This window comes from Delphinus delphis, chromosome 5 (genome assembly GCF_949987515.2).
Source record: "Delphinus delphis chromosome 5, mDelDel1.2, whole genome shotgun sequence".
Classification (NCBI taxonomy): domain Eukaryota; kingdom Metazoa; phylum Chordata; class Mammalia; order Artiodactyla; family Delphinidae; genus Delphinus; species Delphinus delphis.
In genome coordinates, this window is record NC_082687.1 from 42,628,828 (window position 1) to 42,650,162 (window position 21,335).

The following is a 21,335-nucleotide window of genomic DNA, read 5'->3' on the forward strand; positions in this document are numbered from 1 at the left end:
TAGTGATTTTTCCTTACCACTGCCTTCCACAGTTCTGTACAGCTGCTTCCCAGATGAGTTAAATAGCTCATTTTCATCTTTACACAAGTCTAAACTATGGGTTAATCCTACATGGCTTTCACAGACACAGTGACTGAAATCTCCTTGTGACAGTTCTCATATATACATGTATGTTTTTATTTTCTGCAGATATTCAAGTAAACTTGACTATAGAAAAGCACAAAACATCATCATCTGGTTCTGCATCCTTCAAATCTTACGTATTCTTTGAAAACTAGTGGAGACAAGGTCTCAAATTACGAAGAACATAAAGTATGCATTTGGAAATAAAGAAAATGGACCTTTCCAGCAAATTGAGAGAGTTTCTAATTTTTTTCTTTTCTACTAAAGGTTGATTAACTAATTTCTACAGAGTATTTCACCCAAATGCCTTTAAAGTGGCTTCAATCAACGTGAGCTGATGAACTAAAGCAATAATTTCCTTTCCTTTTTTTACTGTGTTCATTTTTCTGCACTTTCTTGACAGTTCATCACAGACAAAGGACTTAAGCACCAGCATACTCTCCAACTTAAACAGTAAAATCCCAAGGATCAGACATGCAAGCTTCCATTCAGATGGATGATAATGGACAGAGCTTATGGGAACTAATAAGAAGGATTGTTGGCATTCCCAATGACTTGCCTTTTCATGTTGGACTTGTTTATTGCTTTCCTTATTTGAAGGTAAGGGAGGGAAATGAGAGGTTGAATTCTGGGTTATGGCTAAAGATGCTAAACCATTTAAAGTGCCATTATTCCATTTCATTAAATTTTGGCACAGAAGTGCATGCACATGTTACCAGATTGTAAGGTGTGTTCATGAATCAGAATTACACAGCTTGAGGGCTTATCTGGTTCACATTCTTTCTCAAAAAATGATTATGTAAAAATAAGTAAAAATCAAATATAAATGTTGATATAAAGTAAAGATCCTGAGAGTTAAAGAATAAAAATGTTGGTACGGAATTTTTAGATGCATGTCATCAGGTTAACTTCCCTTCTGTTGTGCCTTTACAAATTTATGTGTGATGGAACATAAATGACTCAGAATATGAATGTGTTAACAAGCCTTTACAATATTTGTGTGTGTGAGAGTTTGAATATATACACTGTATTGCTGTTTCCATAGCTAAATAACATCTAATTGTGCTAATGTGGGAAAGTCAGGAAATCAAAGAATTATATTAATTGTTTCTGAATTCAAATGCTCAGGCAAACTGCAGTTGGGTTTGCCTTCTTCAGCTGAGTGTGCCTAGGGCTAGGTGTGAAATCTTTGTATGTTCCTGGATCCTCTTATAGAAATAGACAAAGGTAAGACATAATTGAATCAGGATTTTGATTTCATTCTTCTCATTTGCTCATGAAAACAAAATTGAGAAATCATCAAATTGAACTGAATTATTTAATTCTTTTAAAATGAGCAGCCTTACTCCTAAAAGTAGGGGTAGGGAAAATAAAAAATAACACACAGGGTGTTCTCTTTACAACAAAATCTTTAAGATCAGCTTGATTTTTCAAATTGTTGTTCTGGTTTTGAAATTTGTGTGAAAAATTTTGTAACATTTGAAAATGAAATCATATATTGTTTAAAGAAACTGGTCTCACGTTGCTTCATTCAATTTCATAAATTAGTAGAACTGGAATGAATTTAATTTTACAAGTAATTTGGCAGTTCAAGTTCTAAATTTTATAAGCTCTTTTATCCTGCCTTACTGCCCTACACACTCCTTTTATGTAACAAAGTAGAACCAAATGGAAATTTGATAATATAAAGAAATCATTTCTATACAAAAACCAGAAGAAAATTCAGATACTTTGTACATATCACACTCTATATTCTTGGACATTTATGAAAACAGTGAAAGATTATACTAAAATTTTAATTAGTTTTTGAATAAAAGAGGCAAGAGTGGGCATCCTTGTCTTGTTCCTGATCTTAGAGGAAATGCTTTCAGTTTTTCACCATTGAGAATGAGGCTAGCTGTGGATTTGTCATATATGGTCTTTATTATGTTCCATCTATGCCCACTTTCTGAAGAGTTTTTATCATAAATCAATGTTGAATTTTGTCAGAAGATTTTTCTGCATCTATTGAGATGATCATATGGTGTTTATTCTTCAATTTGTTAATCTGGTGTATCACATTGATTGATTTGTGGATATTGAAAAGTCCTTGCATCACTGGGGTACATCCCACTTGCTCATGGTATATGATACTTTTAATGTATTATTGGAGTCGGTTTTCTGGTCTTTGTTGAGGAGTTTTGTATCTATGTTCATCAGTGATATTGGCCTGTAATTTTCTTTTTTTGTGTGTTATCTTTGTCTGGTTTTGGTATCAGGGTGACAGTGGCCTCATAGAATGGTTCTGAAGTGTTCCTTCCTCTTTCATTTTTGGAATAGTTTCAGAAGGATAGAAGTCAACTCTTCTCTAAATGGTAGAATTCACCTCTGAAGCTATCTGGCCCTTGAATTTTGCTTGTTGGGAGTTTTGAAATTACTGAATTAATTTCAGTACTGGTAATTGGTCTGTTCATATTTTCTATTTCTTCCTGGTTCAGTCTTGGGAGATTGTACCTTTCTAAGAATGTGTCCATTTCTTCTAGGTTGTCCCTTTTATTGGTGTATAGTTGCTTGTAGTAGATTCTTAAGATCCTTTTTATTTCTATAGTGTTGGTTGTAACTTCTCCTTTTTCATTTCTGATTGTATTGATTTGAGCCCTCTTCCTTATTTTCTTGATGAGTCTGGCTAAAGATTTATCAATTTTGTTTATCTTTTCAAAGAACTAGCTTTTAATTTCATTGATCTTTTCTACTGTTTTTTAGTTTCTACTTCATTTATTTCTGCTCTGATCTTTATGATTTCTTCTCTTCTACTAACTTTCTTCTACTAACCTCTACTAATAAACAAAACTTTTGGGTTTTTTTTGTTCTTCTTTCTCTAGTTGCTTTAGGCATAACATTAGGTTGTTTATTTGAGATTTTTCTTGTTTCCTGAGGTAAGATTGTATCACTATAAACTTCCCTCTTAGAACTGCTTCTGCTACATCCCATAGGTTTTGGATCATTGTGTTTTCATTTTCATTTGGCTCTAGGTAATATTTTATTTCCTCTTTGATTTCTTCAGTGATCCATTGGTTGTTTAGTAGCATATTGTTTAGCCTCCACATGTTTGTGTTTTTTGCAGTTTTTTTTTCTCTTGTAGTTGATTTCTAGCATCACAGTCTTGTGCTTGGAAAAGATGCTTGATATGATTTAAGTTTTCTCACATTTACTGAGGGCTGCTTTGTGGTCCAGCATGTGATCTATCCTGGAGCATGTTCCATGTGCACATGAAAAGAATGTGCATTCTGCTGCTTTTGGATGGAATGCTCTATAAATATTAAGTCCATCTGGTCTAATGTGTCATTTTAAAGCATGTGTTTCCTTATCAATTTTCTGTCTGGATGATCTGTGCATTGATGTAAGTGGGGTGTTGAAGTCCCCCACTATTAATGTTTTACTGTCAATTTCTCCTTTTATATCTGTTAACATTTGCCTTATATATTGAGGTGCTCCTATATTGGCTGCATATATATTTATAATTGTTATATCTTCTTCTTGGATTGATCTTTTGATCAGTATGTAGTGTCCTTCTTTGTCTCTTGTAACAGTCTTTATTTTAAAGTCTATTTTGTCTGATATGAGAATTGCCACTCCAGCTTTCTTTTGATTTTCATTTGCATGGAATACCTTTTTCCAACCCCTCACTTTCAGTCTGTATGTGTCTCTAGATCTGAAGTGAGTTTCTTTTTTTTTTTTTTTTTTTTTTTGCGGTACGTGGGCCTCTCACTGTTGTGGTCTCTCCCTTTGTGGAGAACAGGCTCTGGACGCACAGGCTCAGTGGCCATGGCTCACGGGCCCAGCCGCTCCACGGCATGTGGGATCTTCCAGAACTGGGGCACAAACCCATGTCCCCTGCATCAGCAGGCGGACTATCAATCACTGTGCCACCAGGGAAACCCTGAAGTGAGTTTCTTGTAGGCAGCAAATATACAGGTCTTGTGTTTGTATCCATTCAGCCAGTCTCTGTCTTTTGGTTGGAAATTTAGTCCATTTACGTTTAAGGTAATTACCAATATGTACATTCTATGGCCTTTTTGTTAACTGTTTTGGATTTGCTTTTGTAGCTCTTTTTTTTCCACTTTCTTCTTTTGTTCCCTTCTCTTGTGATATGAATATCTTTAGTGTTATGTTTGGGTTCCTTTTTCTTTTTTGTTGTATATCTATTACAGATTTTTGTTTTGTGGTTACCATGAGAATTTTGTATAGGAGTCTGTATTTATAAATGCTTGTTTTAAGTTGCTGATCTCTTAATTTCAAATGCATTTTAGATACCCTGCATTTGTACTCTCCTTCCTCCATAATTACCATTTTTGACTTTATATTATACATCTAATTGTTTTGAGTATTCCTTAACTGTTTATTGTGAATACAAATGATTTTTACCACTCTTGTCTTTTAACCTCCCTATTAGCTTTGTGTGTGGATGATTTCCTACATTTATTGTATGTTTGCATTTACCAGCAAGCTTTTCCATTTTGTAACTTTCTTGTGTCTAGTTGTGGCTTTTTTTTTTCTGCCTAGAGAAGATCCTTTAGCATTTGTTGGAAAGCTAGTTTGGTGGTGCTGAATTCTTTTAGCTTTTGCTTGCTTGTAAAGCTTTTGATTTCTCCATCAAATCTGAATAAGAGCCTTGCTGGGTAGAGTATTCTTGGCTGTAGATTTTTCTGTTTCATCACTTTAAGTATATATAATAAGTATATCATGCAACTTCCTTCTGGCCTGCAGAATTTCTACTGAAAATCAGCTGATAGCCTTATGGGAGTTCCCTTATATGTTATTTGTTGCTTCTCACTTGTTGTTTTTAGTATTCTCTCTTTAATTTTTGTCATTTTGATTACAATATGTCATGGTGTATTCCTCTGTGGGTTAATCCTGTAGGAGAATCTTTGTGCTTCTTGAACTTGGGTGACTGTTTCCTTCCCCAGATTAGGGAAATTTTCAGCTATTGTCTCTTCAAATATTTTCTCAAGCTATTTCTCTCTTCTCCTTCTGGGACTCCTGTAATGTGAATATTAGCATGCTTGATGTTGTCCTACAGGTTTCTTAAACTGTCCTAATTTCTTTTCATTCTTTTTGATTTTTTTGTGTTTGACAGCAGTGATTTCCATTACTCTGTCTTCCAGCTCACTTATCCATTCTTCTGCCTCATTTAGTCTACTATTGATTCCTTCTAGTGTATTTTTCATTTCAGTTACTGTATTCTTTAATTCTGTTTGGTTGTTCTTTATATTTTCTAATTCCTTGTTAAAAAGTTCTTATTTCTCACTCTATGTAACAATTCTTGCCACTTTTATTCAACACAGAGAAAGAAATAAAAGGAATCCAAATTGGAAAAGAAGAAATAAAACTGTCACTGTTTGCTATGCAGATCCAGCTTTTCCTCAGGCAGCCCTGATGCCTGGCATTGACAGGGGGAAGTAGAGGCATCCTCTAGACCAGTGGTTATTAAAGTGTGGTGCCTGGACTAGCAGCATCAGTATCACTTGAGTATTTAATAGTAATACAATTTCTCAGGTCCTACTTTAATTTTACTAAATTAAAAGCTCTGGGAGTAGGGTCCAGAAATCTGGTTTTAACAAGTCTTCTATGTGATTCATGTGTATGCTGAAGTTTAAGGACCCATGATTAGACCAACTTTAACAGAAAACCCAGTGTATGGAATTACTGGACTACCATTGAGAAAGTTGACATTTTAGATCCAGTAGCCTCTGTTTTTCTCTGCTTCTATCTTTACTCTCTCCATAGTTTCCTCTTAATTCTAGAGACAGCATGATCATGTAAAAATTTAATTCACATCACTTCTATTACATTTACCCTTTTGTGCTTAAGCAAGCCATTAATCCTCTTCTCACTTGTGAGATTTACACATAAGCATCCTTAGATATTTAGATTTTCAATCATCACCAGATTGATAGTGTTCCCCAAGTTATGAATGTTGGACTTTTGAACAGAATCTACGTGGAATGTATTGATTTGCATGTATTCAAAGAATAGGAACTGATCTTGCCTACTACTCCAGAGAGCAAGATGTGTTCCCTGAAGCATGTTACCTTCCTTTTTCTTGATTCCATGATGGTCACAGATATGTTATCTGAAGGAAGATTATCATGGAGTGTCCCTACTTATTTAATTAACCCAAATGGGATGGTCACCATATACGTGAGGCAGGGAACTTGCAAGAGGGTGGAGACATTATTTGCTGTCACAGAGTTTCTTTTTGCTACATAAAACAAAATTAATTTTTCAAAAGAAATAATGGGTTTGGCATTTTGTGAGCTGACCTAGGAAATGGACTGATAGTTTCTCTAGGAAAATGGTTCTGAGTTCCATAAATAAGTGCAGTTTTGGTGCACAGTTTATCTACATATTAGAAATTGTTTATGATTTCTGACAGCTCTACAGTATAACTTTATTTGAATTCTGTTATAACAAATACTGTCCTTTATTCTGATTTAGAAAATTAAATGAAAAAACTCTGGATATCAAGGTTAATTTGCTACTAATAGTCTTTCTTTTAAAAAACATAGATTTTAAATAGGAAATAAACAAATACATAAATGTTAGTTCATACTAGTTTAGCTACTATAAAATTTTCCCAAGGAAAATAAAATATAGCTTTTCAGAAGAAATATTTAATAATTCTTCTTTAACTAAGGGGTCAAATTGAGTATCACTAACTATAAAACAATTTGACATTAAGCACCTTCTGATATGATGCAATACATAGTTGTCACCAATAGAGAATTCTTACTGAAAAAATATTTACACTTAATACAATCAAGCTTTTAGACTTATTTCCCAGTTTAAAGAAAATACAGATATGAGAGAAGCAAATCAAATAATACTCCAAGGAAACAATCAGACAAATCCAGAATACAGGACAATGTAAAAGGCAACTGGCCTTATCTCTTTAGAAAAACAATATCACGACCAAGAAAAAAATACCTTGTTGGAAAGTAGGGGAGAAGGTGCTATCTTAGAATAAAAGAGGGTCAAAATACATAAGTAATGCAATTTTTGTACACTGTTTGGATGAAGGTTCACAAAACCAGCTACAAAACACTTTTTGGAACAATTAGGAAAATTTGAATATGAGCAGGATATTAGATAATAATAGGAAATAATTATTAATTTTCTTGTATATGATAATGGTAATGTTATATAGGAGAATGCTGTTATTCTTAGGACATGAATGGTGAAACATTTAGGGGTAAATCTGCAAGCTACTTTAAAATGGTACACACACACATACACACACAGCAACATACAAAAGAAAGATAAAGCACATTTGGAAAAATGTTAACAGTTGTTCAGTGTAGGTTGTGAGTATATTGGCATTTATTGTACTGTTATTCAAACTTTTCAAAAATTTTTTAAATTTTATAATAAAAGTTGGAAGAGTTGCACAGTTTGAATGTACTTAATGCCACTGGACAGTACACTTAAAAATGGTTAAAATGGTAAATTTTATGCTATGTATATTTTACCAAATTTTTTTAAATGCTGGAAAAAATCTTGTGTAAAGAATAATACTGTCACAACCACAGTAAATGTTGTCAGTGAACTAGAGGTTGTCTCAGATCTCTAATTATTCACTTAAGGTTTACCCAGAGACACAATCTTCAGGGAAACACATTCTAGACAATTAAAGATACTACCAGATAATTGCTCTGGGATTCTGACTTTTTTTAAGGCAATGAGCCAAACAGCCTAGATAGAATTCTACCATAGAATAATGTAGACAGATATTTCAGTAGGAATTCAGTAGGAACTATTCTCGTATATTTGGGTTTTATAGACCAACAGAAGGAGGTCCATCTTTCAGATCTCTCTTCTCCATCCTTGAGTCTTCCATGAGAGATAGTAGTTAGTGTTTACCTTTGGATAAGGAAAAACTAAAATGAGTTAAGTATTGGAAAATTAAATTTATTTGTAAAAGAATTCCATGTAGATATTACAAAAAATATGTGAACCACAGTTCAGAGGATATGAATAGATTCTAAAAGTATCCTGGAACGTAACTGAGGTTCAACAAGTCAGGGCCATTTTTTTCCCTAAAGATTTTTAGGCTGAAGCCACAATTAAAGGCCACTTTTAATTCTGTCCTGAGCTCTTCCACACACAAAGCTGTGGGACACTATAATTCTTACTCATAGTGACTGAAAATAAAAGCCTGGTCAAGTACAAAGAGTTGTTTTCTGCCAAGCTCAATGAAAGGAGGAAGTGGCAAGGGTGGGTACAGGATGGCTGAAATTCCCCAGTCTTAACCATGGATAGCAGGATTGCTTAAAGTTCTGAAAAACAACCCCAAATTAGGTCTTGTCAAGTCAGATACACATCTGCAAAAGAAATATATGACAATGACTAGGATATGGATATGATACTAAAGGGGAAAATATCTTTTCATGACAAAGTCCTAAAGTAGAATCATGTAGCATCGATTAAAAAAAAATCATGGGGCTCCCCTGGTGGCGCAGTGGTTGAGAGTCTGCCTGCCGATGCAGGGGACACGGGTTCGTGCCCCGGCCCAGGAAGGTCCCACATGCTGCGGAGTGGCTGGGCCCGTGAGCCATGGCCGCTAAGCCTGCGCGTCCGGAGCAAAATCATGACATCTGGGGTTCCACAGATCTCTATTTGGTCCTGGATTTTGAGTGCAACCGTCTATGTGTAACTTTGGTTAAGCCAATTAACACCATTATGATGCATGTTCTTTGATGTTAAAATGTGAAAAATATTCCTAACCCACAAGGTTGTTGTAAAGAGTAAGTGAAATGATGTATATAAATTATTTAGCACAGTGCCTTGTGCACGGTAAGCTCTCAGTTAATTTTTATCAGCATCATAACCATCTCAGGCTTTGACTCAGACCAGTCACAGTGGTATGGAACAACCTGAGAGAGCCCAAGGGCTGAAGTTAAACCCACCCAGAGGGGTATAGCAAAGGAGATCATGACTGGGCTAATGGCAAATATGACTTTAAAAACCTAAGGTGGGAATTTAGACCGGAAGTCACAAACTCAAATGCCTAGAAGAATCTGATAGGTGTTATCTGAATGAGTGACTCAAGGATGACTGTGCAGTTAGTATGAGTGGGCAAGTCTCTGTTAATCTGGTGAGAACATACCCCATCTCACGGAGCAGCTTCTATTTAATTCAAGATCATGGCTGGAATGAGAGAATGTAGGCTCAGTGTGGGAAGACCTTATCAGTTTTTAGGAGAATCTGCAACTCAAAGATATTTTATGTGACGTTTCCTGTTTCTAGAACATTGACATTGACAGAACTTTTAAATATATTGTGCAGGGCAAATAAAACATGTCTGCAGCCAGACCCTATTAAATGGTGATCTCTAGTTTATGACTTCTTGTATCACACCTACCTAAGATCAGTATTGGTCCTAAAGATCAGGATGGGAGTGAACCTCTGGGTTGGGGACCAGCAGACCAGAACAGTGCTGTGTGTGTGTGTGTGTGTGTGTGTGTGTGTGTGTGTGTGTGTGTATAAGGTGAGCCATAAACATGAGCCATATATGTCATTTTGAATTTTCTAGTAGCCACACTAAAAACAAGTAAGAAGAAATAGGTGGAAATAATTTTAATAATATATCTCATTTAACTCAATATATCTAGCATATTATTATGTTAACACATAGTGAATGTAAATTTATTAATAACATATTTTATATTTTTATGATGTCTTCAAAATCAGGTGTGTATTTTACACTTACAGCACATCTTAATTCAGGGTTAGTTACACTGAAAGTACTCAATAGTCATATATGGCTAGTGGCGACCCTACTGGGCAGCATAGGTCTACAGTATGCTTCTCAAACTTTAATATGCATATTGAAATTTGGGGGATCATGTTAAAATGCCATTTCTGCTTCACTGGTTGGGATAGAGCCTGAGATCCTTCACTTCTTACAGGCTCTCAGGTGGTGTCAGTGCTCCTGGTCCATGGACCACGCTTTGAATATCTAGGAGCTAGATGGTTATGGCAAGTCTTCTTCAATCAGCACTTTCGCCCCCCAAAGCACTCCCTTCTCTTTCAAATTTAGCAAATATCTGTTGAAGAGACTAAATTGATATTCTAATGTTTGGTCACCATATTTAGATGTGGAATAATATTAATAACTTTAAAATAGGCAATATTTTATATACCCCTTGTAGAAGCACTGAGTCATTTACTCCTTTTTTTTTTTAAACTTCACAACCTGCCAATATGTTACCAGATGCTTTCATGAGAATGCGTTTAAGCACAGGATAAGTGCAACTTTATAGTTCTAACTTCAGAGATTTGGCACGTTCAACGTTTTAATAAAACAGACAATGGGACGGCAAGGGAAATTTGACAATAATACCTCTCTAAGCTTTAGTATTTAGGGGCATTCCTCGGTCAAGGGTATGAATATTTCATGGACTCTCCAAAGAGAAACACAAAGAGAACTTTTTCATTTCCTCCTGACGATTCTATTTGAGGGATCGGTAGAGCTCGACAGGCAGACCTTAGATCTTTGTTCAACAATACATAAATACAGAAATTTAAGCAGCTAAATGTGGGGCAGAATGTAACTCAAGGATTCTACATAGTGCAAATGTCCTCAGGATACAAACGCTTTTAAACCTAGAAGAGTGTTTTGGAAGTAAGCAGTGAATTCCTAAGAACTTGTTCTCACTTATCACTGTTTCACTTGTGAACTTTAGCAAGTGATTCATCCTCTTTTATCCTCCCTCAGATGTTAAGAATAATGCTTGTTGAACCTATTTCACAAAGTTGTTCTAGGGAAGTATAAAGGAACTTGGTAAATGGTAACATGCTATTTGCTTATAGTTTATTCACAATCATGCCCAAAGGAAGGTACTGAATTGTAAACACATGGTCAAGAGGAAGTCTGAATTGACAAGGTGATCAAGTTCTCGGCCCTTTCTACTGCTGCATTTCATAACAGTTGCAGCTGTCTGCTCATATTTATGTTTTCCACAGTAAAAATGCAAGGCAGGATTCTAATCACAGAACTACTGTCTCTTCCTACAGAGAATAAAACAGCATGTCAAAAGATAAGTAAATAGAAAGGGACCTTTTGAAAGCTTTATAAAGTCTTTGTTTTAGTTCTGAATCAAACTAAGTGTGGAATTATAGATACCAAAGATATTTTTTTCCTCTAGTAACAACTGTTTAAGTCATTTAATGGCATGAAATCTCTTGAGTGAAAAATCTGAAGTATGATTCTGATGGATGGCGTAAATTAAACTCAACATGGTAAAGTTTTACAGTGGGATCTTCGTAATAGAGCTAATTTTGTTTGAAAGCTCAGAAATCTGGCACCGAGGAGGAAAAAAAACCCAAAATGACAAAAGCTCTCTAATTGAGAAAATTATAAAATATCATTAAAAGACATTAAAGGGGCATAAATAAATGTAAATAAATAAATGGAAGACTTAATACCATAAAGATGTCAATCAGTGGTACATTGGTCATAACTTGAAAGCAGTTCCAATCAAAATTACACCATTTTGTGTGTGTGAATATTTGAAGTTGACTAAATTTATATGAGAGAGTAAGGGACAAGCATAGACTAGATACGCTTGAAAAAGAAAAACCAGATGGAGAAATTGCCTTTCTTTATATCAAGAATTATTATGAACATATAACAAATGAGTAAGATTTTATTATTTTAAGGAGAGACTAGTAAAACAAAAGAGTGAGCCCAGAAACAACCCAGCACATACAGAACTCAACTTTTGACACAAATGGTGTTGCAGATGTGGGAGAAGGGACAGTGGACTTTTCAATAAATGTTGCTAGGACACATTATTAGTCATATGGAAGACAAAAACAAAAAGTGCACCCTTACCTAACCACCATATATAGTTTTAAGTTCAGGTAGGTTAAAGATATAAAATAAAAAGCAAAACCACAGTACTTTATAGGACAATATCTTTATGACTTCCAGAAAGGTAGGAATTTGTTAAACAAAACACAAAAAATGCAAACCTCTGAGGAAAAGATTAATAAAATGAACTAATCTATCAAAACTTCTGACTTCTGACTATCAAAAGTCCATGTAAAGGAAGTGAAAGGAGAATTACATACTGGAAGATTATATTTTTCAATATATATAAGAGGCAAAGGATTAATCAATATTCAAAAAAACAAAAGGAACTCCTACAATTTATAAGAAAAGGAAGAATAAATAACCAATAGAAAAAATGAGGAAAAGTCTTAATAGATACTTCAAAGAAAGGAAATGAACAACCAATAAAAGATCCCCAATCTGACTAGTAATCACAAAAATAAAAATTAAGACCACCATGAGAGATCATTTAGAACTTAGCACAGTGGAAAAAAAAGTTTGTAGATGTCATGTGTTGGTAAGGATGAGGGCTAATGAGAGCACTTATATAGTATTTTTGGTGGATATAAAATAGCATAATCACTTTGAAAACAATTTGGCACTATCTGTATACTCTTGTGCTTTCGGCTTTGCATTTTTTCATAAACTAAGGAAAATAATGAAACATTTATTTTGTCTTTCTGCATGAATTGAATTCCATTTCAGGGCAATCAAATAAACAATGAGGAAAAGTTATTCTCTGTGGAAGAATTCTAGTTAAAAAATGCAGAATGAATGATGGAATTAGAAAATCATCACTATACAAACCTTAGTAAAAACATTTAGGTAGACTTCATTATTGTATGCTAAAACCACTGGGTGAAATTTGATGGGAACTTTATAATAGAGTCATCAGACTGACACCACCTGAACCCACTGATCAAACTCACAGAGTTTCACATTAAAAAAAAAAACTTACCTAAAAATAATTGAAACTGAATTTCATCAAGCCAGTTGACAGGAAATAGGAGGATAGAGGGAGTGTGTAACAAACAACAGCATGAGCACGATCAGTCACTTTTAGAATATGACATTTCTTAGGACAAATGACCTAGTTTCTCCAACAAATCACAGCATAAAAGATAAAAAGAAGGAAGGGGGCTGTTATAAAGTAAAAGAATAACACAATATTATTTGGATTTTGATTTGGTCAAACCAGCTATGGAAAGATAACTTTAAGATAGTCAATGAAGTATGAATAAGGACTAACTAGGTATTAGATGAAATTAAGGAATTATTTTGTTAGGTATAATGTCATGATGGTTTTATTTAAAATGTTATCACATGAAGATTCATACTGAAGTGTTTACAAGTGAAATGACATTGTATATTTGCTTTAATATAAACAAAGCTTTTAATATAACAGAATCTAGTATTTTTAGTAAATCATTAGTTATAGAGGTGGTGGTGATGGCGAGGAAGAGGTCTAGGATAACATTTGGATTTTGCCTTGGGTTACCAGGGTGGTACTATTTGCCAAGAAAGGGGACACAGAAGCAACAGTAGGCTTCACAGATAAAAATGATTTTAATTTTGAAAATAAGTTCTAGATGCTAATGGGATACCCAGAAGGTTCTCAAGTGAGCAATAGGATAATTGAGTCTTAAATAAAGAAGAGATCTGTGCTAGGGTTATAGTTTACCAGAAAAGTGATCAAATCACTCAAGAGAATGCATATGGTAAGAAAAGAAGTCCAAGGATGAACCCTGGTGATTACCAACATGCATGAAATAAACAAGGGGAGAGTTCAATGAGAGATTCTGACATAAAATGTTAGAATATTTGAATAGTTTTGAGAAGAAAGAATTAATCAGCATAAGGATTAACCAACAGTAATTAAATAATGTCGAGAAGTTAAATAAGATGAGAAATAAAAATAGTGCATAAGATTTTGAAATTGGCAGTCACTGGTGATTTTAGCAGGAATTGTTTCATTTGAATAACGGTGGCAGGGGCTTCCCTGGTGGCGCAGTGGTTGAGAGTTCGCCTGCCGATGCAGGGGACACGGGTTCGTGTCCCGGTCCGGGAAGATTCCACATGCCGCGGAGCGGCTAGGCCCGTGAGCCATGGCCGCTGAGCCTGCGCGTCCGGAGCCTGTGCTCCGCAACGGGAGAGGCCATAGCAGTGAGAGGCCTGCGTACCACAAAAAATAATAATAATAATAATAAAAAAAAATAACGGTGGCAGAGGGCTAATTACAATGGGTTAGCACCTACATGAGAAGTGAGAGTTGGAGACACTTGTTCTTTTGAGGAGCTTAGCAGGAAATTATAAGAGAGGTAGAGGATTTCTTTTCTTTAATATAGAAATTGTTCCAGCATGTTTAGAGGCAAGATAAAAGAGCCAGTTGGGAGAGTCAGTTTGAGAATGTATATATATAAAAAAAGAGAACGATAGATAAAGTATGGCTTCAGTGAAAAGAAGGGTGAAAAGGATAAAAAACAAGTTGAATAAATTAGGTCTAACCAAGTCAAGGAGTCCTTTTCTCTCTGAATCTGGAAAAGTGTGGTGAGAGTAGATGCATGTATAAAGGAATATTTCACTTAATAAAAATGAACTACTAATTTTTTTTCCAGAAAAAATCTGTTTCAAAAAGTAGAGAGTGCAGCCACTTATTTTATTTCAGAAATGTTACCAGAAAAGCCTGAGTCACTCTAAGGGCATATACTCCCTCGTGGTCTTTGGGGAAGCCTAAGGCTTGCTGTGTTGGGAGAATGTGGACAAGTGTGTAGAAAATTGGGCCTCTGAGAGGTGGGCTGAGGGAAGGAGGGCATGTGGTGTTCTAAGAGTTAGGGGCAGATGTGTTCTGAACATAGATGGTGGGCCCAGGGGCCAGTAGCAGCCAGAATGGAATTGTGATTGGGAATAATCAGAAGGGCACTCTGAGGGGGGCACCAGCTAGTGAGGAAGCTGATTTTGGTTGACAGAGAGACAGATCAGGTGTTGGTTTCTATGTTTAGACTTAACGTTCTCTGTGAAATGTGAGGCAAATATGGACAGGAGTCAGGGTCAGCAGTTGAGAACAATGATTTTGAGAGAGTGGTGCAGCTTCAGAATATTTTGGGGGGGAGAATGGTAAAACTACGAATTGAGAAACAGCAAATAAATGGGTGGCTGAGGGCCAAAAAGGGGCTGGCTGAGTTTGGAGACCATAAATTATTGGTAGCAGCCATCCACACCTTTGTGAAATTTCTTAAAATTTCCTTCTGCATTACCCAGGGGTCAAGCTAACGGTGCAAGCAAGAGGATAATTGGGTCAATCTGCTTTTGAGGGTCATCAGGGCAGATACAACCAAAGCACAAAAAGACATGGGCAGCTGGGATTATTGCAAGAGTCAAGTTAAATGATTTTGCTATGCATCTAGGTTGGATAGGAAAAGGGGTATGTCCATGAAATGGTGATGGGTTATGAAGTCTTTAGATAATAGCAAGAAGGATGGACACAAGAGGGCAGGAATGTCAGAGGAATAGTGTTGTTAAAAGTGTCAAATAATTTTCTGTACAGTGAAGTGGAGTTCCCTGTGCTATACAGCAGGTTCTCATTAATACCCCAATTAAAAAAAGTATTAAATAATCTGGATATGGCAGTGGAGAGTTAAAGCAGAATGCTGCTACTACTTTTGTGTTCTGTGATAAGTGAGAGGTATAGAATAAAAAGTTTAGCTTGAGAGCTATTCAGGAGGTGGTAGAAGGATCCGATCTATAAATAGGTTGACTTTGTAGAGTAGATCCTATGTGGTGGGATAAGGGTTACAGAGGAAAGGATAGGGGTCAATAGTAAAAAGAATCATGAGTAGAAGAAATCCCCAAATAGGCCAGTGGTGAGAGTAAATGAAGGTGAGCTACTCAGAGGCCTGGATTTTGGTTGGTGACCAAAAAAAAAAAAAAAAAAAAAAGTGGGAGGAGAATGTGGAATGTGTTCCATGGACTGCTCTTGAGGCTTTTAGACAGATGAAGTCCCAAGTAGCGCAAGAGCCATGTGAGAGTAGCAAATTTTAGGCTCTACTTATCATTTAAAAGGAATGTCACTGAGAATTTACTTATCTCATCTCTGAAGAGTTCCCTTCCTCAGGCTGTTAATGGAAAATATGCATCTATGTTCATTCCCTGTTTTAAAATGTATTTACTTTTTATTCAAACCACTCTTACCACATTCCTGCTATATATACATTAATGTTCCAGAAAATAAAATAAAAATTCTTATCTTTACCTCTGAGAAGCTTGCTCTCTTATTGAAGTTGTGAAAAATGTGCACAACTTACCTCATATCTGTGGGTCTTGGAAGAAGTCTTTTTTTTCCACTAAAGTAGACTTCAAAATCTTCAGTCTTTAGCCTGTGAGCATAGTCAATGTATCCTGACACCTCCTGCCCATGAGAATTTCTGTCACGAATAAAGATCACGGACTAGTACATAGAAAAATAGAGAATGCAGAGAGTAAATGAACAAAACTCATTTCAGTAAATTTTACATGATAATAAAATCTACAGTTATTGAGTGATACCTGTGTTATACCCTATTCTAAGTGCTTTATGCTTCATACTTACCATGATCCTATGGGGTAAGTATTATTATTTTCTCCTGGCAGTGAAGAAATTTATGAAAAGTTAACTGAACATGCATATAATGTTTATATATAGCAAGTGTATATAACAATATCAATAAATAATTCATAGAAGTCTTCCTAAGGACAGATATTATTTTCAGTATTTGAAAATAAAACATTATTTACTTTTTTCCCAGTCCCATTGTCTTCTCTTTGTCATCATTTTGCAAGTTAAAAAACTGAAAAACAGAGAGGTTGAGTACCTCACACAGCTAGTAAATTGAGAAGCTCAGATTAAAACCCAGGCTCATGTGTTTGTACTTCTAATCATTACATTCTTTTTCCATTTAAACAGCTATATATTTTATGTTATATATAGAAAAATGGGGTCCCTTCTTTTTATTATCATAAGAGTCAAAAAAAATCTCTACAAAATTAAAATCTCTTTGCAAATTAAAATCTTTTGGGACTTCCCTGGTGGTCCAGTGGTTAAGACTCTGTGCTTCTATTGCAGTGGGTGCAGGTTTGATCCCTGTTCAGGGAACTAAGATCCACATGCTGCACAGCATGACCAATAAATAAATAGTTTAAAAAAAATGAACCACTTAAAAAAAATCTCTTTACAAATTAAAATCTCTTTAGAAAATTAATTTTATAGGTCAAACCTATACAGAAAGTACATATTTCTCCTTTGTATCAATTCCTTCACGAATATCTTTGAGCAGCTACTACATGTGAGACACTGTTGAATGTGCCAAGGATACAGTGATAAGCAAGATAGTAAAGGTCCTGATCTCTTGGAACTTATGTTTAGGTAAGCAGAGACAGACAATAGACATGAAGAGAAAACAATACTTACAGTGAGGGATAAGTGTTATAAAGCAAATAAAGAAGATGGTTGGCTAGAGGAGTTGGTGGTGGTGAAGGCTACTTTGGGTAGAGTAATCAGAAAAGACCTTGAGGAGGTATTTAAGCCAAGACTTGAAGGCTAAGAAGAGGTAAGCCTTGTAAAGATCTAGAATAGGAGCCTATCAGGAAAAGGGAACAGCTGGTAGAAAGACCCTAAAGTGGAAACAAGGTAATGCAAATAGAAGAATTGTAGTCTTTTCCTGCTTAAGCCATTAGACATTGATCTCAAGTTCTAGGAGGAAAAAAAGAAAAAGAAAAAAACACTAAGTGTAATTGGAAAAGTTCATAATGTATTCATTTCCAAATCTAGATCAAAATGTAGAATTTCATGGAGAAGTTCTATATTTGGAAGAACCTGTAAACAAGCCTTCCTGTTCCTCTTGAGCAATTACTGGATTGTTACTTGTTGGGTCTTTGTGTAGTCAATTATAGGGAGCACTAACACAGGTCGCCTCAGATAGCAGAGTTTCCAAAAGGGTGAAGTTAGAAAATTGAAATAATTCTTTCCCCTGCTACACCTATGAAAACAGGTTGCTAACAATATGCCAACAGAAAAATGGAGGAACAGAGACACAACTTAGAATTATTTGTTATTCTGCTGATGCTTCATCTTCCAGCTTACTATGGAACAGCATTGGGCGCTGAGAAGAATTCTGAGGCACTTTCTTAGCCCAAGGGGAGGGAGGATTGTACTGGATTAGTGATGTTTCCCATAGATATGCCTGGATGAACTAATATTCATTGTTATTTCTGTGCCCAATTGTGTATAAACTCAATCCATAGTCCTTCTCATTTCCCCCATGTAACTCCCAGTTAAATTTATATGGATTTCTCCATGCTTTTAGTCACCTAGTTTTTAGTTTATACAGCACAAAATTTAAATGGATAGTAACTTAGACTTCTTGAGATTCTCACACAACTAAACCAATAACTAACTTTGCTGTCCCTACTTAAACAAGGCCATGAGCTATACATATTTCATGTGTAATACAAAAGGTGCTTGTAATCTTTATTCAATCAAGGCTGCTCCTGATGTAAGGCAAATCATGCAGGGACTGAGAGGGGGAAAAATATCCAAAATAAGTCCTTTCCTTTCAAAATGGAACTCTATTAACAGAAAAGAAAGCTCCTCTGTCTCTCTCTGTCTCTGTTTTTGTCTCTGTTTCTCTGTCTTTCTCTCTTTAAATGAGAGATGGACCAGCCTTATTCTTCTAGCAGAATAGCATACCAGATATTGTAACTGACCTTCCTGCTGAAAACAAATAAGAAATCTGGATAAAATCTAAAAAATTTTAACATTTGTAACATGCATTGATACACTGGCAAGAAAATGATGAATACTCAGAGTCCAAAAAATAAATGAAAGCAGGAGCCCAGAGAGGAAAGCAGAACCCTAAAGTCATCCTTGTCTTGCAGGTATTTGCCCAACCTTAGAGAATCTCAGCAAAGATTTCATGATTATGTCAGGTGGGGGTGACAGGAAACAAAATCCAGTCTTTCAGATAGAGAGACTAACAGGACCTATTGCAGCAACATAAAGCTGAGAAACAAATAAAGGATGAAAAAATATCTCCACTGTGTTCAGAGAAAAGAAGAATCATTCCAGAGTTACATCCAGAGAAAACACTTTTATGGTGAACAATATATAGATTTTTTAGACCAAATAAATAAATAAGTAAATAAATAAGAGACTTGGCTAACAACAGCCTCTTGCTCAAAGAAATTCTGCAGGATGTACTTCAGGCAAAAGAATGTGACTCCAGCTGGCAAGTTAGAGATAAAGAGTAGAATAATAAGAAAAAATAGAATAGATAAGGAATAGAATCAAATATTATAAATATATAGGTCAATATAAACAAATGTTAACAGTATCTTCTGTAATAAAAATAACAGTATGCCTAAAATTTTTTATATAAATGTATGTTTGGAGAAAGTTGTCAGAGTTAAAGTTGGAGTGTCTAAATTTTTTAGAATGAGGGCAGCTATACTGATTAACTTTAGAATTTGCTAAATATGTATGTATAAATTTGGGTCATGACAGGAGATAGTGTATATCATCTTTAAATTATTAGAGGATAAAACAAAGTGAGGAAAAAGCAATCAATCAATGAAACAGAAGGCAAGAAGGGAGAGGAAAAATTTGGAAGAGGCAGGACAAGTAAAATACACAAATGTAATGATAGTATTATGGGCTGTATTGTGTTCCCTCAGAATCCATATGTTGAAACCTAACCCTGAGTACCTCAGAGAATGTTTTAGACAGAGGACCTTTAAAGAGTTAATTAAGTAAAAATGAGCCCATTAGGGTAGGCCCTAATGCAATCTGACTTTATAAGAAGAGGAAATTTGGACACACAGAGAGACATTGGGGGGTTGTGTGCATGGAGAAAAGACCATGTGAAGACACAGTGAGAGGAACCATCTGCAAGCAAGGAGAAAGGCCTCAGAAGAAACCAAATCTGCCAACACCTTGATCTGTTTTGGACTTCTAGCCTTGAGAACTATGAGAAAATAAATTTCTGTTATTTAAGCTACCCAGTCTACCCAGTCTATCTAAAAAATAAAACAAATATAACAAAAACAAGAAACAGACTCACAGATACAGAGAATAAACTAGTGGTTACCAGAGGGGAGTGGGGGAGGAGAGGGGCAAAATAGATGAAGGGGATTAAGAGGTATAAACCACTAGGTATAAAATAAATAAATTACAAGGATGTAATATACAGCACAGGGAACATAGTCAATGTTTTATTATGACTTTGTATGGAGTATAATCTATAAAAATATGGAATTACTATGTGGTACACCTGAAGCTGATATAACATTGTGGTTAAGCCTTCTTGCAACCTCTCCCTTCTACCTGTTTGTCTTTCCACTCTACAGAGTAACAGAATAATCTCTTCCTTTTGTCTTGCATGAAACTGCTAAATTCACATTTAGGTGCTGCCAAAGCCTTACCTTCTGCCCTATTCACCCAATTTGTAAACAACATGCAAATACTGTTTCTTTCCCAACAGGAATTCTGGTGATCATTGTATCTACGATTCCTTTTATTTTCAATAAAAACAAAATGTTCAACTAAAATTTCTATAATTTTAGACCTGGGAAAATATTCAGAAGGAGCTGTTTTCACAAAAATCTGTACAGACCAAATGAAAATTACTTTATTCATATCTTTCCAAGTATGGTTACATATGTGTAAAAGTATATTTTTTAAAAAAACTTTTTAGTAAAATTAAAAAAAATTTGCTAAAATGAAATCTTCCTAATGAATAACACGTTTTATGAAATTATTTTAAAAATCTGGTTAGAACTGTTGATGCATAGTAATTGGTGATAGTCAGGAAATTACAAATTTAACTTTAGAAATGCATCATTAAAAAACACAGTGTAGGGACTTCCCTGGTGGCACAGTGGCTAAGAATCTACCTGCCAGTACAGGGTATATGGGCTCAAGCCCTGGTCCAGGAAGATCCCACATGCTGCAGAGCAACTAAGCCCGTGTGCCACAACTTCTGAGCCTGTGCTCTAGAGCCCGCGAGTCATAACTACTGTGCTCGTGCCACGACTACTGAAGCCTGCGTGCCTAGAGCCCATGCTCTGCAACAAAGATGAGCCACTGCAATGAGAAGCCCGCACACCACGCGAAGAGTAGTTCCCCGCTCACTGCAACTAGAGAAAGACCGCACACAACAATGAAGACCCAACACAGCCAAAAATAAATAAATAAATTAATTAATTAATTTAATAAAAAAGCACAGTGTAGGGTAGTAGAAAAACAGTAAGACAGAAGAGGTGAGAGGTAGAGAATTAGAATGAAGTTAACTAATGCTCTTGATTAATT

General features: G+C 35.5%; 1 protein-coding gene and 1 non-coding gene across 3 annotated transcripts in view; one reads left to right on the forward strand and one right to left on the reverse strand.

Moving 5' to 3' along the window:
• CFAP299 (cilia and flagella associated protein 299) overlaps positions 1–21,335 on the reverse strand; it is a 625,888-nt gene that overhangs the window by 77,581 nt on the left and 526,972 nt on the right. For both annotated transcript variants that reach the window (XM_060011681.1, XM_060011680.1), the window contains one exon: positions 16,300–16,442. In XM_060011681.1, the coding sequence (XP_059867664.1) occupies positions 16,300–16,442 (143 nt within the window). The remainder of the gene's footprint in view (positions 1–16,299; positions 16,443–21,335) is intronic.
• Positions 17,054–17,126, forward strand: TRNAR-UCU (transfer RNA arginine (anticodon UCU)). The gene has a single exon. It is a non-coding gene; the product is annotated as a tRNA-Arg (tRNA).